At 35.1% G+C, this 19,409-nt stretch overlaps 1 protein-coding gene across 17 annotated transcripts in view; it reads left to right on the top strand.

Moving 5' to 3' along the window:
- Window positions 1–19,409, top strand: part of GPHN (gephyrin) — a 438,119-nt gene that overhangs the window by 360,564 nt on the left and 58,146 nt on the right. For 9 of the 17 annotated variants that reach the window (XM_033107418.1, XM_033107416.1, XM_033107408.1 and 6 more), the window contains 5 exons: window positions 381–473; window positions 9,577–9,632; window positions 13,080–13,214; window positions 14,694–14,752; window positions 15,581–15,734. In XM_033107418.1, coding sequence (XP_032963309.1) covers window positions 381–473; window positions 9,577–9,632; window positions 13,080–13,214; window positions 14,694–14,752; window positions 15,581–15,734 — 497 coding nt within the window. The remainder of the gene's footprint in view (window positions 1–380; window positions 474–9,576; window positions 9,633–13,079; window positions 13,215–14,693; window positions 14,753–15,580; window positions 15,735–19,409) is intronic. The other 8 variants (XM_033107419.1, XM_033107417.1, XM_033107412.1 and 5 more) reach the window with 1 other exon arrangement.

The raw sequence follows: 19,409 nt of genomic DNA, 5'->3' as shown, positions 1-19,409 counted from the left end.
GATTTGAAAATGTTTAAGAATTGGCTTTTTAAAAAAAGTCATCTTTGGGTTGTTAAAGGATTAATGACACATCAACTCTAAAACATCTTGATGACTTTGTAGCTACTCATATTCAAATAATCTCTGCATGCATTACTCTTAATTGAATCTAACCTTTCATTTCAGACAGTAGGATGCATCTCTTCTTTCTCATATTCGAAATCAGGATAGATTTCAGGAGTTCTGGGATTTTTGCCGGGAATCAGGATAGAAATCAGGAGGTCTGACTGAGCCCATGTACAAGCCTTGTCAGACAAGCAAGCATGCTCATCTTGTGTATGCCTACCTATTTTCCCACTTACTCTCAACAACCGTATTTTGCTTCTTTTCTCTTCTTTCAGATGGAATGGGCCGAGTCCTTGCTCAAGATGTATATGCAAAAGATAACCTACCCCCCTTCCCAGCATCAGTAAAAGACGGCTATGCTGTTCGAGGTAAGTATTTTGGTTTTCTTGAATATCATCATAGCTCATACTATTGTTTTTTTCCCAGATTTTTGGCTCCACCCAGGCACCCAACAGTTGTTACATCTATTTCCACCTTGTCAAAATAATTTCATTCACAGATAACAATGTTAATGTACACTTAATGTACTTTCTCACACAATCCTGATTAAAACTTTTCAGTGAAAGTAGTATAGTTACTTGAAAATTCTTGTTTACAAATATGTATGTAGATACTGATTTAAAAAAAAAACACTGTATTATAATTTATTCTTCCAGCCTCTACATATACCAGATAGTAGAGAATCTTGGTCTGGAAGATTTCAACATATTTTCTATATGGTACAAGAGAGAAGAGCAGCTTCCCAACACAGGGATAAAATGGGTAGTCTTTTCTCCTGCTTTAAACTCAAACATCGATAAAGCCTTTATAAAAAGCAAGCATGAGAGAAACCTCTAATTCTCTGGAAGATGCCATGTTTCAAAGCTGTGAAGCCCCAGATGGTATCAGCAGCTCGCACCTTTGGAGTTGCCTGAGATTGCATAAAACTTAAAAGCAAATACGACATAGAATTTGCCTGCCTAAAGTCCAATCTAAGAACCCAAAATAAAAATGCAACTGACTTGCTTAGAAGCTATTATTGGTTACTAACCCAAAGCTGATGTTGTTAAAGAAATGTCTAAAAACATTTCCCAGTTTATCAGAGCTGTTAAGAAGGCCAATTCCTTTTTAATGGTCATTTATGGAGTCTCTTAATTGTTTTTTTGTCATTTTCTTATCTAGCTATTAAAATAGTTTTCTCTCTTTTTGTAATTAAATACATTCATTAATCTCCATGCTCCATCACCATCTCTTAACAGTAAATTTTTATGTTGGAGGCAGTACACTAAATGGTTAAGGATATGGGCTTTGAGCAAATGAAGAGTGATCTGGGTTCTAGGACCAGTTCCATCGTTGTAACATTGAGCAAATCACCTAAACATTTTTGAGTTTCAATTTCTCATCTGTAAAATGGCGATAATTATAACAGGTTGTTGTGAGGATTGAATGAGACGGTAGAACGTCTTAGTAAAATACCTGGGACCAAAAAAAAAGAAAAAGAAAAGAAAAAGCACCTGATAATTGTTTTTTAAAATGTTTAATAGTAGTAACTATTGCTATCACTACAATTATTATGATAAACACATTTACTTAGACCATTTCTGAAAAAAAGATAACATTTGTCTGAATTGTTAATCTCATATTCTCTGTAAATAAGATGGTGGGGAAGATTAATTCCTACTAGTGTATGCTTTCTCAGGAACACTATATTGGATGTACCTCATTCAGCTTGATCTCACTACATAAGAGTATTTCTGAAAACATAAATAACAAATCCCCAATGGCTCTTGTTTTTTTTCTTTTTCAGATTTATCCCTTCTACCAAGTTTATTATATAATGCATATTGTCCGGGAAGAAAATTATTTTAATTTTCTGTTAGCCTCATTGGCTCTTCTTGTTTCTTATTCCCCATCTGAAATGTAAATTCTCTTTTGAACCTATAATTGGTAGCTATATAGACTACTATAAAATCACAAAGAATTCTTACTTCTAGAATAGAACAAACAACTACAGCAGATGAAATACCAACGGGATAAGAAAGTCTATTTTTCACATTCCTTATAATACAAAGTAGGAGAAAGTAAGAAACTAAATTATTTGAGGCAGAATTATTCTCAAACAAAATGTTGTTTTGTGATTTTTGCATGAGGTAGCAGCAGCTCAATAAAAAGAAACTGTTGCTCTTAGCTTTTCTAGTTGCCAACAAGAGTGATTAGCCCCTAGGAGCCATAAAAAAGCCCTTCTGTTACCATAGAATCTGTCAAAGAAATTTTTATGTAAAGTTGCCATTTAGTATCTTGTTTATTCTTTTGTTTTGAAGTGGTGGTGTTGTAGTTCTTTCACACACAGGAAAAAAAAACTTCTAAAATGACATCTCACAGTATAAAAGTTTCAACAGATTATGTACCATGCAGGTGATTCACATTATTTCTTTCCTGTGAAATGTTGATAGTTCTCTAATATATGGAACATATAACAGAGACATAGCACATAACAGATAACCATTGTGGATATGGTTAAATCTCAAACTGAGAATGGTTGGTATATCTTTAAAAAAAAAAAACATTATATATACATATACATATATATATCATATATATATATCATAATTAAAGCACTCAAAGTCACGAGTGAACAAAACGGCATGGCTTTAGTCTTTTCTGTGTTATAATACCACCCTCAGTCAGTGTTTTGGTGAAGAATATCCTTGAGGCTATTGTTGTGGCTCTCGACCACTCTACTCCGTGTACCTTCTTCTCTCCACCCCTATCTTCCTTTACTGCCGTTCCTTTCTCCCCACTCCCTTTATTCTCCCTTTTTTTCTTCTCCTCTGCCTTTGCCTTAGGCCTTCCAGTAATAACCAGTGGCACCTGTGAGCATTGCTAACCCTCTAGGTGTAAAGAGGTTTCTAACTTGCTCTGGACCACTAAACATTAGCCAGTATCCTTCAGAAACATGTGGCATAAAACTCCAAACCAGTTGGAGGATCACTTCCTTGAAGGTATGTGGGTTGAAAAATCAAGACACTAAAGAAATGATTAAGGAAACAAGAAATAAGAATAGCTTTTTTAAAAAAAAAAAAAAGAAAGAAAAATAGAAAGTAAAGAAGGCAAGAATCAAGTGATAATATAAATAATAGGAAGAGCTGTAAACTAATAAACCTAAAACTGCATTTAGGAGGAAGTGAAATTGAAAGATAAAAGAAAATGAAAGCATATTACCAATTAGAATTGATATAATATTTTTATTCTTCATATTTTTGAGGTTAATTTCTTTCTTTACGCTAATTAATCATCTTGATGCATTCACACCCTCCTGTAGACGTGTGGGTGCCCGTTGTCTCACAATTTCTTCTTAGATGTTAATACAGGCAAAAATATCTCAGAATTTCAAATTTAGCTTTCTTGAAAATGTTCGATTTAAAAGGCTTATTTATCCCTTCAGAACTTGTTTCGGGATCATTTAGAAAAAGGGAAAATTCTGAACAAGCCAGTAATTTTTTTGGGAACCATGTGTAGCAAACAGTTCTGGGAGGATATATTAAAAGGAATCCTTGCCATTTGGGTAAATTTTTCTTTTTTACATTCTGATTAAAATACATGCTTATGGAAAATACAGAAAATCAAAAAGAACATTTATAAATTACCCATTATCACCTGCCTCGCCATGTTAACATTTTGTTGTACTTCCGTCCGGTGGGTTAAAGTGCATAAAATTCAGTATAACTTTTTTGATTTAGAGCTAGTTCTTAGTCTTTAATAAAAGTCTTGTTCTAGGGTTTCTCTTTTGTCCATTCAAAACCTCTTTGGTCACAGGTGGCTCTCCAACTCTCGACAGCCTATTGCCTTCCACTGTAGGACACTTGGAATGAACAAGAGAGCCTTATGATGTGGGAATGTTACTCACGTGTGCAGAGAGATCATTTGGAATAATTAATTTTAGTTAATACTGTATTTAAGGAAGTAATATCTTTTTTCCCAATACTAACAATAAATGGGCATTTTTGTCTTCCAAGATGATGGTAAAGGATATAAAATGCTTTTTCACTCATCTGTCTTACTCTTAGTTCTCTGCTTTCCATAAGAAAAGGCAGCAGATTTAAAATCCTGAATAACTCAGTAGCATTTTTCTCAGTCTGTTGAGATCTTGCTTCAAGACATATCCTGTGTTGGCTCAAATAAATTTTTACTAAAATTATCAAAACAAAAAAAGCCAAACAACTCACCTGACTTAACCCCTCAGTATAATTGCAGCAAGTATTAATCCTGTTGTGCTAGTCTTGTCACCTTCCTTGCCCACACCGCAACTCTTCCTATACTCTTATTTTAGTATACACATAAACACTATTACCCTGTTGCCTGTCAGCCTGGTCTTAGATAGTTTGGTTCCATTATCAAAGTCAACAAATTCTCAATTCCTCTGCCTTCTTCCTCTGTTGAAGATATTTCCTAGGATCTCTGAAAGTTATGCTATCTTTATAGCATTGCTTTATTCAGCCCTAACATGGAAATGAGACTCTTTATTATTGAATACAAATGAATAGCTATGAAGTGTTTCAAGAGGATTAAAGAGAGCTCACATATGGCTGGAAAATGAAAATGAGGAATAATTCTATGGCAAATGGCTTGGGGAAGATCATTTTCTATACATTGCTACAATGAGTGGTTATCTAATGGTACCAATTTTGTATCAAATGATATAATCAGAAATCTTTAAATAAATAGGTGACCAAGACTATAAAAATATTTCTGGACATTAACAAAATGGTGGACGTGGGAGTAGCTTCAGGGTCTAGCATTAAGCATTATAAATTACTTACATAGTGCATTTGCTGTTAGGATTTGGTTTACATTGCTTTTATCACTTCCTTCTAATTAAATTCTACAATTACAAAACAGAAAACTTATTAACAGAAATATCAGGATTAGGGAGGAAAAAACTTCTAAGCCTTCACATAAATCCTTGGAATCCATCCATCTTTTCTAAGTGGCTTACTTAATTTTTTTTCAAGCTTTAGGTTCACATGCCACTCTTTCTCCACGTCAGCCCCCTCCCACCCAAGCTTGTAGAATTCATCTTGAAAATGGCAACTTTTCTTTTACCTGTCTCTTTAATAGATATTTTTAAATAAATATCAGCAAGTTAGATAGATTGATCATAATTTTTCTGTCTTTATAAGAAATAGTGAACCTTGGTGTTAATGTAAAATCAGGACTTCTGTTGTTGTTCACTAATTTTTTATTCCCTACGCTTTCTCTTAGTCTGCATTTGTCTATATTCAGTTCAGTCTTATAGTGCTCTGCTCCTCAAAAAGGGTAGTCCATGAACCAGCAGCATCAGCTTGTTAGAAATGTCCAACCTCAGGCCCTGTCCCAGACCCACTGAATCAGAATCTGTACTTCAGTAAGATCACCAGGTGATTTGTATGCACATTAAGGGTTGGGAAGCACTGTTATAAGGAAAATAATAAAAAATGTTGCCTCTCTTGCTTCCGAGTGACTTCTACCATGTTTCCCCAAAAATAAGACCTAGCCGGACAATCAGCAATAATGCGTCTTTTGGAGCAAAAATTACTATAAGACCCGGTCTTATATTACTATAATATTATATAAGACCCGGTCTTATAGTAAAATAAGACCGGGTCTTATAGTAAATTTTGCTCCAAAAGACACATTATTGCTGATTGTCCGGCTGGGTCTTATTTGCAGGGAATCACGATATAATGTTGGTTGCCTGACCCTTCCTTGGCCAGCAATATAGCAGCATGTTTCCTGGGTCAAGGTGGAGAACAGATTAAGTGGGCATATATACTCTCTCCACCTTCCTTAATGGCAGAGGGGCTTGCTGCTTAGAATCACTCAAAGCACTTGCAGATTTTGGCCTCCCTGATGCTCTATTCCAGGCTTGCCCCAGATGATCTCCAGTCTCTTATTTTTCAATGACATTTATTTAGAGCGTTTCTGCAGAACGTTGATAGAAGTATTTTGAGTACATATGCATTGGCATGTGTGGGGGAAGATTGAAGATCAGAGGGTTTCAAAAAAGAAACAAAGGAAGTGATGCCTACTTCTGTGGAACTCATAAGCTAGCTAAAGAGAGAATATATACACAATTATGAAGTTATTTAAGAAGACGTACAAAACACAATACTAACATGTATAGCTCAGTTTACAAACTTCCCACCTAAGTATTATATAGATGCCAAATTCATTTCCTCATTCTTTTAACAAATATTTATTATCAGTGATGAGCTGGGCACTATGCTTGACTGAATAACAACCTAAGTTATGCAGAATTAATCAGAGTAGTCTTTCTAAACATTCTAAAGATGGTGAATATTGACTCACATTTTGAAGAAAACAATTTACATGGACTAGCAGAAAATGAAAGACATTCAAAATACAGCATTTTGTGTTGAAAAAATGTTTATTCATTCATGCATGCATCTTTCTGAAAACAATGTTAGGAGCCAAACTCCTTTATTTACAGAACATTTTGAATACTTCACATATTGAACATTTGTTGAATACCTATTATGCAGCAAGTGGTAGGGATCTCCCTGAGACAAATAAGCAAATAATAGCAAATACGTTAGGATGCCATAATTAGAGTTATTTCCAGAATACACTGGAGAAACAAAAGAGGAAGTAGGTGCCTCTTGAGAGAAGGGGAGTCAGATATGACTGCATAGAGAATACGACACTTGAACTGAATCTTAAAAGCTAAGAAGTCTTTAATCAAAATTAAGGGTAAAGAAAAGGTACTCTAAGCAATAGAAGTAGCATGTGTTCTGGAGCTAAAATGGCAGTCATCTTGGTGCTTGCAGGGAGGCACAGTACTAGAAAATGAGAGTGGCTGGAGTGTAAGATAGAACCAGGAGCCCTTCCACATACTGCTTTCTTTAGGTGATGATCTTTAGATGGAACATTCCCACTTATCATCTGCCAACCTATCTATCTAGCATCTATCTCTGTTTCAGCATTTCCACTTCATACCTCTCTCTCTCTCTCTCTCTCACACACACACACACACACACACACACACACACACGCACACATACCTGCCTACTTTTTGCCTACTTAACTTTCTTCATCCTTCATATCGTTTTATCAGGGTGGCTTTCCCTGACCCTCCGGTGTAGTTCTGGTACTTTCATTGTATAGTCTCATAAAACCATGTTCCTTCCCTTTACAGTGGTTTTCATAATTTGTGTTTATATATTCATTAATATGATTGTTGGGTTAATATGTATCTTCCTTACTACATCAGTAGCTTTAAGAGTTTTGTTTTAACCACACCCATACGAAGACACATATTAAAAACGTTACACATTCCAAGCCAATGATATACACACACATATATAATATACACAGTACATACAAATACGCATATGCACACTCAAATATGTTTCATGAAACTGTATTTATCCTTACCGTGTGTGATAAAACATATTTTCTATTCTTTTTCATTTAAAAGATTGTTTACAAGTTGATTTCATAGCCTACTTTGTGTGTGTGTGATCCAGAGTTTAAAAAACATTGCAACAGACTGGCATCGCATTAGAATAGCAACAATGTCTGGTTTTACTCTACTCTGTCCCAGCACTTAATATGACACTTGGGGCACTCAGCAGAAATTTAGTCAATGAGTAAAAGGAATGAAAAGCATGATTATGCCCGTTTTTATCACCAAGAAAACTGAAGGTCAGAGAAAAGTTTAATAATTGCTGAAAGTCCTGAGGCTAATACTAGGCAGAACCAGGATTCAGATTCAGCTTTGTTTTACTCCGAAACCGTTGCTAATTTCCCCTTGTGTGCAGAAGTAAAAAGAGAAAGTCTTTAGGCTGCTAATGGGAGTTGGCAAGCTGGTAATATCTCTAGTAGAAAATAATTAAAAATAAGTTTATTCACATTTGAGATGTAGTTAGTGCAGAACTCTGAAAGATAATTGACTTTTTAATTTCCTACAGTGAGAAAAATCATGATTTTCTTCAAAATACTGCAAAAATAAGTGGGGGAAAAGATGACACAAGATTGGTAAAATGTTGATAATTGTTGAAGCAATGACTTTTATGTTTGTTTTAAATTGTTCACTTAAAAATTAATAAAACGAAGAAGAACCCATCAAAACAGTATAATAAGAATAGCATTACAGGAAAATGATTCTCTTTTTTTATAACCAAACACTGAAAATACAATAAGATTCAAAAAACCACAAGAAAGCCGAGAGTTTATTAACTGAGATAATGTCTATGAAGCACAAGCACCAGATACAACGTCCGATACATAGAAGAGACCCAACATTAATTTTTCTCTCTCTCCACATCAGGTTAACCAGAGCCATTTGTGGGGAAAGGGTGGCTCCTTATAAATGGCATTGTTTATAAGCCTTTAGTAAAAACACTACGTTGTAATCACAAAGAAACAATGAAAATCATATGTTCTTTTTAAAAGAGGGAAATACTTTTTATTATTTATCAGCATGATTGCAAATATAATTAAAATACTCATGTAGAAAGTGTTATCTTTTCTGTGTATGTGTCCCAAACTCTTGCTGTATGCAGATGACGTGGAAGTTATGGTCATGAACATAAAACTCATTACATAGGCATTGCCTTGGCAGTAGTATTGGTCTGAAATCCACATCAGATGTGAAGAAAACCCTTTTGAATACATTTATCTCTGGGAACATTTTTTTCATCCAGTCATTACTATATGTATGTAGGAAAAAAATGGATAAAATTTTTTTCCATTTCAGTTGTGAACGGGTTTCTTCCAATTTAAAAAATAGTCAATGGAAAAATGTGATGTGACACTGCGTATGCATTCTGATTCAGAAATAGAATTTTGATCCATTATTAAATACACACACTCACACAATTACGTGAATTAAGGTATGGGTTTTAGTCCTAGCTCTACCATTAACCAGAACTTGTTCAAGGTACTTAAACTTTTCTACCTGAGTTCCTTCTTTCTGAAACTCATTTCCTTCTAATGTGAAATGAAGAAAAGAATAAATATTCTTCCTACTTCACTGGGTTATTATGAAGATCATACTGGATGGTAAATAACAAAATAGTATGAAACAGTTAAAAATTGTATAGAAAATGGAGAAATATGGATATATATATAGTGATCCACACACATCACCCATGGATAAGGTGGTATTTATTTAGGAAGGTAGGCTAAAAGAACTTCCTATTTAAAAAGTACATGTATGGAAATTATCGAGCAATAGGAAGATTATCTCAAGTGACACCAAGAAAGAGCACAAATTAGGAACACTTCTATTGGTACTTGTGAGTTTTGGATACCAAAGATCAAACCAGTAGTAACAAAGCCATTGTCTAGTCTAGGAGATCAGAAAAGTATTCCATTTTCCTGAAGTCTTATCTGGTGATTTGAGTCAAATTTTAGAATTCCAATACTAGGTTTTTATTCCTTGCTATAGGTCCATTCTGATGTTTGTTCTTGGTTCTGTTCATCTCACAGCTGCTGACGGCCCAGGAGATCGGTTCATCATTGGGGAATCCCAAGCTGGTGAACAGGTAAGATTCGTAGGCCTGAAAGGCCCTAAAGATTTCAGTTTCATGGACTTTCAGGATCTAATTCTAAGTTTCTACCATCATTGTAAGGGAAATCTGAGGAGAGGGATTAAACAGGTAATCAAAGAGATTAAAGGATAGTTCCCATGAGAAAGAACAGTTACTTCTTAACTGAAAGAATCTGCATCTATGTATAGATGGCATGGTGTTGGTTTGTCTCACAGACTTGTTCCAGCCCTGTGATTGGGTGATTCTTTCTTCCTGTATAAACATCAATATTCTGAATAGAACTACAGTTTCTAAGTGGTCTTCTCAGACTTTTCCCCAACTTGTGTTACAAACAGAAATTTAGAAGAAGCAGATTATTTTGCCTTTCTAGCTAATCATTTAGATTAATTTTTCTCATTAGGGAGCTAGCTAGGGAACAGCTATACATATATTTCTGTTAAGAAATGAAGCGCTAATGGGCTAAAATGGAAGTATAACAGAAGTCTTCTTATATAATGCTTTCAAGACTAGTAATTGAACATTTAATTGGAAATAACTTAAAGTGTGAACTTACTTTATGTTTTTAAAGTAAATATAACTTTAACTTAATAAATGAACATTTATTTGTCATTTAATTTGATGGAGAGACAAGGCTTTTCTTTTAATAAGTATCTGCTATTTGAATTTCTTCTTGGTGTTTCTTACATAAATCACACCCAAAAGGCCTTTTATGTGATTTCCAGTTTTGGTTTCTTTAAAGTGGAGAAAAATGTAGGGGCATTTGCAAAGGATCTAAGTATAGAATCCTTCTAGATTTTAATCATATTTTTACAACTTTTTACAGTTGTTTCACCCACACCTAACTTGACGATAGTTCTTGTTAGCAATACTTTTTAATCAATTTTTTCCAAAGGTTTAACTTAATTTTATAGAAAAAAAGTAACTGTTTTCATAGTCATATGTCATTGGTTTATGTAATATTTATTTAAATTATATAATTACATAGCAACGGTTGCTACAAACTGGCACAAATATTTGGGAACAAACTCAATTGAGTCTTAGAGAGCAGAAGCTTACAGGTATTCAAGAGAAGAGTCTAACAGCTTCAAACTTGAAGTGTGCTGTGGGCATCATTATGTTTAGTAGGAAATAGACAATATATGTTAATCCAGTAAATTGTGAAAGTTGATTAAAAGAGCTCCAACTTTATTATATAGAACCAGAGGAAGATAAAGGCACTTCTCTCTTTTGCTACTTACTACTAAACACTCATAAGCATTATATAAAAATAAAGGAGATAGATAGATAGATAGATAGATAGATAGATAGATAGATAGATAGATAGATAGATAATGGCAGATTGGACAAAAGCTATGTCCATGCCTTTTCTTCCTTGTCTTAACATGTACTCCCATATGTACTGAAAATAGAGAGGGGTTAAAGAAGTGTATAGAAGAAGGGTGGTGACCCTAGCTCCCTCATCTTTACATCCAAGCATTGAAGAAAACTGTGTACAGGTTTCTGAAGCTAAGCCTGGCATTATAGTGATTAGATCCTTGTCCATGCTATACACAGGCTGATATGATTGTTTTCCTGACAAAAAGAACAGCAAAGTCTGGGTCTCTTTTTTATAAATGACTTGCATTGTGACTTCATAATTTATTTGACTACTTGGTACGTATTTTTATCAGCAATGAATATCTAAAGCATCCATTTTTATAACAAAGCCACAAAATATCAGTTACTCAAGGAGTATTTCTGATCTTCAATTGACTCTATTCAACATTTATCAAACATACCTACTGTGTGTACCAGGCACTATGCTAGTTTCTAGGGATATAAAGTAGGTTAAAACATGATCACTACACCTAAGGAGTTTACATCCAGTGGAGGAGACAGTATATATTGTATTAAATATACTACAGTATATTAAGTATTAAACTAGTTCTCAGTTATGTGCTATGGAGCACAATAGAGAGGTTGAGCATCTCATCCTAGGAGAATTAGGTAGATGGCTTTGCAGCTGGGCCTAAGTGAGTTTTACAAAAGGGACATGCCAGGCAGAGATCACAGTATAAGGCAAGACTCAGTGTGTTTTAAAAATTGCATGGAATGCTTAGGGAACTGCAAATAATTTTTGTAGTCACAACCTAGTATACAAGGTTTGGTTTTGGCAGATTGTTAAGGGTCTTGTGGACCTCTTAAACTTTATTTACCAGTTAAGATCTCCATTTCTACTAGAGAACTAGGAGCACAAGGAAAGTTGTGAAACTAAAAGATCGCCAACTTCTTGTAAGTTCTTATAAAAGTCTGATGGGAAAAAAGATCAAAACTTTACAAGAAAATGTTTTTTTCCCCCCAAATATCCTCTGATGTACTATAGCTTTTACTTATGTACCATACAGACTTCACAGCAATTTCAGAGATCTTGTAAGAGCCAAATTGCTCACTTATTGAAAGTACATACACTTGAGCATCGGGGTGCCATTACATACACTGAGACAGTGATTTGCAAAATGATTTCTTGGTGTACTATAATACTTACCTTAAATAGCTTAAGTTTGGTCCTATTGATTAGCACTAGAGACCTTCAAAGAAAATATCATGTACTTACACAGAGCTGTCTTTGGACAAAGCTGAAAAAGAAATCTAACTCAATACCTCCATTAAGGAAAACAATCAGGATTTTAACTGTTTTTACTTTATATAAAGCATATAATGTGTATCAATAAAAATAAAAAAGAACTAGTAACTAGTCTTAACAATCTAAAGGAAGTACTGCACATATTGCTAAAATTTTTCAGTTGATTCAATTGCAGTTTATACGTCTACTCTAAATGGATATATTAATGTCTTCATATATCCAATAACATCTTTTACATTGGTTTAATTATAAGTGAGCTGGTAGTGATCTAACATTTAAAATTACTTTTATTGGAGAGGAGCCGAACTTTTTGTTTAATCACCACACAAAAACACTTAGGAGCTGGTTTAAGACAGGAGTAGATGAGGCTAAAGGGGATCAAATATATGGTGATGGAAAGAGAACTGACTCTGAGTGGTGAACACACAATGTGATATACAGATGATGTAATACAGAATTGTACACCTGAAATCTATGTAATTTTACTAACAATTGTCACCCCAATAAATTTTACTTTAAAAAAAAAAGGCAGAAGGAGAGAAAATTACAGGTACAACCACAATAAAACTTAAAGTACATTTACAGAGTATGGTACATTGAACCCAACTAATTTGAGGTAGGGTAACTTTAAGTCAAGTTAAAGCCTCTTGGTGTATGTGTACCTGTTTGTAGGTAACTTTCATTACATCGGCCCAAAATGAGTAAGACTGTAAGACTTTCCTTCTATGCTTTGTTTCTAAACGTGTTACATCTCCTGCAAACTTTTCCTTTGCATTGGTAAAGAAAACCAACTCTTTCTTACGCATTTGTATTTCCAGCCGACTCAGACAGTGATGCCTGGACAAGTCATGCGGGTTACAACAGGTGCTCCAATCCCCTGCGGTGCTGATGCAGTAGTACAAGTAGAAGATACCGAACTTATCAGGGAATCCGACGATGTACGTCATCACCAGGTCTTACTGCTGCATTCCTGTGGCAATATTTTAAGTCATGCCCTTTTTTTGCAATGTTTATGAGATTTGCCCATTTTGGTGGTGATGGGGAGGGTTATATTAGGATCTTACATTGTAGTGTATGGGTCTCCACTAAATAAGAAATTGCCTTAGACTTGAAAATCTTTTGTTATAGGAGACTTTGTGTGTACTGTAGTTATAGCAGAATTTGAGCTACATTTGATCCAAGAAATTCCACATGCAAACAAGGAAAGAAACTACCTCAAGGTAGAAGAGCAGAGATATTAATTTTTAACTTACCTTATAGCTGAGAAATTTGCTCATTGAGACTAGCTTCTGATAAAATCTGAAGGAAAATTTCATAGAGAAGGATTTAATAAAGAACACTTGGGCAAGTTCCTGAATATTACCCTAAGCCAAGCATTTAAGCCAAATGACACTCAGCTCTGGTTTCTATAATTCAGGAAAATCCTTGCCACCAAATGACAGCATAGAAATATTAAGTGGATGTTAGTTTTCCGTCTGTTGCCTCAAATATAGGACCCCTAAGATCTCTTTTGGTCTAAGCAGGCCTTCATGTCACTGAAATGGGTGCCAGTTATTGAAACCAGAGGATCAGCCACTAATAAAAGAATAGTTTCAACTGAGGGTTTTAACGACGAGCAGTCTTACTTGTTTTATGAAGAAGCTTAAGATATGTTATATTTTAAAAGCTGGAGTTAAAAATAAATAATATTCTCCTAGTCTGGTATATAGTAAAATTTGGCCGTGCTGAGAGACAGCCATTTTTCTTGATCTGGGGATTTTTTTAATCATCTTCCCACATGTAAGGCTTATAAAATTCAACTCTTGGCGTACAGATCACATTGCTTGCTGTTAAAACTGTCCAACAGATTTATTGGCATCAGGGAAGCCAGCAGAGAGCATTGAAATCCAGAACACTTGCATCTACAGTCTCTGCTGGATGACAAGACACAGTTCCAGTGTCACAATATTATTCACAGCCCATAAATGTAAAATTGATGATCACTATCAATTTACAGAAATTTACTACCAGGCAAACTATAAGTCCTTCCCTGAAATATCTGCAGATATTTTGGAACCTTGGCATAGTATTGAACCCATGATTCATGGGAACAGAAGAGACAGATTATCTCCTTGCATGTTCACTGTGTCTATTAGGGTAGCCAAATTTTTCCTTCAAAATGTACTTACAAAGTAAGATTCAATATTTTAATTGATATATGTGTTTTTCTAAGTGTGAAAATATTTATTTATTCCTTTGCAACCTAATTTTTTGAGAACCTGTGGTGGAAATTCATCATGTTCAAAGGGTTTAGCAAATGGTTTTCTGTTTCTCTATATTTGTATATATTCTGGGCCTATCTGATCATAAAGCATCCGAGTAGCTAAATTCTATTGATCAGAAATTCTGTTAGATTGTTCTATCTGAAATTACATGACTCCCTCTTATTACAGGGCACTGAGGAACTGGAAGTACGAATTCTGGTGCAAGCTCGGCCAGGCCAAGATATCAGGTAAGTTCATAACATATAGAACGTGTACCAGCTTTTGTTTCTACGTGATCATACACTCAGGAGAGCATGGCTATTATCAATCCACAATTCAGTCAATTAACCATTACCTTTCAGAGCTTTTAACAGTAGGAAAATGAAATTTCTGAACTCTACATCCCATGTCTGCCCTGCCTACTTTTTCACAAAGATGATAAAGGCAAATGAAATAGTCAAAAGCAAAGATAAGACCACTGTCCTACCATAAATAGTGCATATATACTTTACATTATTTTTTTTACAATGGAGTATATTTACCCTGGTTTCATTAACACTAATTTGCTCAAATCTCCTTGTAGCAAAGCTATACTTCTCCCAACCCTATGGCAGGAGGCCAAGGTGAATGGACTCCTGCCACATAACTGGACCAACCTAAGTGGTCCAAATAGAAATCATCTCTATGATTCTAACCTCATTACCATTATTCTCCTTACCACAGCTATAGACTTTTTATCCTTAATGCCATATAATTTCTTGCTTTATATCAAAGAAAGTTTGCAATTGGTATTTTTGACAGTAATGTGGTACAAAGCAATTTGTAAAATAATTTTCAAATATGAAGTAACATATTCCTGTTTAGTAGTAATAGATACCAAACCTATTTCTGTCTTCTGTTGTATGATTTAACATTTTTAATTAAACAAGCATAGAGTTTAGAATCTCTTTATTTCGTTATTCTGCTCCTGCCTCATCTGTTGACTTTTTTCTCTCCCTGAGTGTCCTCCTCCTTCCCTCTGAGTTGAGAAAATATTATTTTACTCATACTGTTTATGGTTCTGCTTTGACTTTCAGACCCATTGGCCATGACATTAAAAGAGGGGAATGCGTTTTGGCCAAAGGAACCCACATGGGCCCCTCAGAGATTGGTCTTCTGGCAACTGTAGGTGTCACGGAGGTTGAAGTTAATAAGTTTCCAGTGGTTGCAGTCATGTCAACAGGGAATGAGGTAAAAAAAAAACGGGGGGGTGGGGAGTGGTTAGAATGGGCCTTGCAGATAAAAGCATGTCTGACATCTGTTCTGTGCTGTAAATAGAGCATTGTGGATTATAGATCTTACCACATTCCTGTAATAGGGAAATAATCAATTGGCCTCAGAATAGTTCAAGTACAGAATATGAGAAGGAAGAACCAGAAATTACATATGAATAAATTTTCCCTTCCATTTATTAGAATGAAATATTACAAGTATTGACCTTTCCACATACTCAGTACATGTAAACAAAGAACACTGACTGGTAGCTATAGATATTTAACTATGCAACCTAATTATTAGGCAACTTTATATTAGGACTATGAATTCTACCCGCTCTGCTACTGAGATGATAGGCCACCTGTGTGTGGTCAGTAAGTCAATAAATTGGGATGCCATGGCGAGCCCTTCTTGCTAAACTTCCATGCGGTCTTTATTCACCAGGAAGTGTTTGGTAATCCGTTTGGTTTTTTCTCTAAAGATAGCATCCAGTGGCATGCCGTTCAGAATGTGTCAAAATTTCACGTCGGCCCTGATTTAGGAAGTTAGTCAGTCTTTTTTCTGCGAACTCTTGAAAAACTTCCTATTCCCATTTTGCTTAGATTATACAAATATTCAATTGGAAGTTCTAAGGTGAAACTGGGAATATTGAAACATGAAGCTGCTGGAAATTCAAAGCTTAAGAGCAGAATTTGAAATTATTGAAATTTTTTTCAAATGAATTCCTTTAGAATTTTTTATAAAAAGATTAACAGGATTTTTTTTTTCTCTTTTAATCTCTAACTTTGTTCTGAAAATAAGCCAATTTTTAATTTCTTAGTTTTGGAAATGAACATTTTCAAGGGTCTCTCTATTACCCTAATAGTTCCTTTGGAAAGAACAAAAGAAAAGAATAGGATACTTTGTTTTGCTAATAGAGAGATAAATCAACATTCTAGATTTGCTTACTTCCCAGTGTATGCGTACTAGTCATTCCCTAAAACTATTGATTGACCCAAAACATTCTTTTCAACTAATTTACATAGTGATGATTTTAAAATCCCTAGGATCAACTGACATGATGTTTAGCATCAGAAAGTAATTTATTTTAGACTGGTTGACTTCATGATCTATTCTTATTTGTGATTTATTTATATGTTTTGTACATCTAAGTGAGTTCATGGAGTTTGGGACCACTAAATAGAAAGCTAAATAACTAATTATTAGGCAACTTTGTTCAAGGTATAGTTCTTACATTCTTTGTAGGGCTGGGCTAATATTCTGTTATCCCCTTGAGTACATTCGTAGTATTTTTTAAAAGCGATTTTTTATACTCTTCATTAAAGCTATTTACTAGTGGTAGGGAAAAGTGATGGGGTGAGAATAGAGGTAGTATTTACATTGTGGAATCTAAGAAAGAATGTGTAGTCCTAGTTCCCTGCCCTCATAGACTTGATAATCATTGGAGAGGCTTTGATAGATTCTGTATGACTCCCTGCCCCTACTTTCTGTAGCCTGCTGTATTACCATGGTTTTCCAAGAGAATGGTGCTTCTAAATTTTATAATCTCTAGTTCGATATAGCTCAACATTCCTCCCCTACTTCCATCCAAAGTTAGTAGTTATTATGATTTTCTTTGATCATGTAGTTTAGTTCAGCAAATGTTTATTGGGTACCTCTATGCGTGGCACTATACTGGAAACTGGGGAGAGAAGAGATAAATAAAATGTAGTATCTCTCCTGAAGGCTTGAGATCCTCAGATAGCCAGAAGACAATAGAAAAAAATCATGCATTTATTCTCAGAGAAACCAAAAGAAATTACACCTGTCTATTAATGTGACAAGTCTGTATTTTAGTCATAGCACAGTTCTCCTTGAGTATTAGTTCTGATTTCCCCTAATATATATGGCTTCACATATATCCACTTCTTGAATGCAGTGTGGTATATTGTAAGCAGAAGAGTGGCCTGAGGCAACTCAAAGAATGTCATACAACATGTCTATGTATGTTATATTTAAAACTTGCCCCGTATTTTGTGAACATGTAAGCTTGTTCAGGATGAAGGAATTATTTCAAAATTGGGGAGCTACAACTAATACAGTATAGTTGATGTAGACATTTGCTGATTTCAAGAAACTGTGTATGTTAAAATTTAGTTAATACTGTCCAGTAATTGTACATAATTGTAGGGATATGCTTCCAATCTCATGCAATTGTTCAATAAATATTTGAGTGTCTATTACATGTTGGAATGCCCACCAGGGGTTCTCTTATCTAAACATCAGACTTAATACGATGTAAATACACTACATTGTGAACCAGTATACTTAGAAAGATATTGAACAAAAAACTCAGCATCAAGCAGGGCAGCATCAGGGTTTCTTCTTCAGTGGGACTCATCTTCTTAACAGTCCACACAGCCATCCAAGAGTATTTTCTTTGTTCTTCAAATGGCATTCAGGTGCAAGGGAATAATTATACTAGAAGAGTACGGGAGCCACCAACTTAGAAGACCCATGTTGTACATAAAAATCAGTACTTTTTGTAAGTCTTAGGCAACTTCCAGGGTGCCCACAAGGGAAACGCCCAGTTACAAGTGTTACCACATTCATGGAAGCCCAAAGCTATGGCTTTCCACTATGTATTTGTAGTTCCTTTCTGTTCATATGCAAGATTACCAATCAGAGATCATTTTTACCATAAGAAATGTTGCCTAATACCAACCTGGCATTTCATCTTTATCAAATTTCCAGGGGAACAGTGCTAGAAAGTTAACCCAAGGTCCAATTTGTCCTTACAGATGAACAAAGGGTTTTGTTAATCCTTTACCCCCACATAAGATGATGCGTTATCTGTAAAAAATTAGAAAACAATAATAAAACTGACTACAGGTCATTCTGCTTTTTATTATCACCATGCACTTGCAATTCTAAACAATGTCAGTGATAAAATTCTCCTCTCCACTGGAGGAGACCACTCCTACCACCCCTTCTCACTTATTTTACTACCATACTGATGCCAGGTGCTATTCTGACTACTGGGGATATAGCAGCAAGCAAGATAGACAAATTCACTGCTCTGAATTTATATTTTAACGGGGTGGGGGAGGGGCCTTGAGGAGGTAGTCAATAAACAAAAAGTGATAAATGATATAAACAAAAATAAAGAAGAGTCAGATGATAAAGAGTGGTAATAGAAGAGGTATATGCCAGATGTTATCTGTTGATACTTACCCCACATCACCTCTCCCCTAAATAATAAGTTTAAAAGCCTGACAACGATTTTCCAGGCTGTCTTTCCAGCTGTAGTCCAGTTAGGTTTTGCCATGGGTATGCATTAACATGATATTAGAAAGCAGAAGGAAATTACCAGAAGTATAAGCTCCTTATCTCTCAGTAACATCTTTCCCCCAACAGCCCCGGGGATGGTGATGACGGGGATTTCCTGCCATTACAGAGCTTTGGTAACAACACACTTTTCTCCTTTTGTTTCTCCAACCCTCCCAACACATTTGTAACCAATTCCCTGTGTTAAATCTTCCTTTCTCCCACACCCCTCCATTTGAAACACCTAGAGGAGTTTTGGTTTTCCTGTCTGGACCTGATTAATAGAGTCTTCTATTTTGTATAGTATAATCAGATCTCACTGATGAGGTGAAATTAGAGTGGAAA

This window comes from Rhinolophus ferrumequinum, chromosome 6, assembly GCF_004115265.2.
Source record: "Rhinolophus ferrumequinum isolate MPI-CBG mRhiFer1 chromosome 6, mRhiFer1_v1.p, whole genome shotgun sequence".
NCBI classification, from domain to species: Eukaryota; Metazoa; Chordata; class Mammalia; order Chiroptera; family Rhinolophidae; genus Rhinolophus; species Rhinolophus ferrumequinum.
Note: the sequence above shows the minus strand (reverse complement) of the source record. Positions and strands in the feature narration are given on the sequence as shown.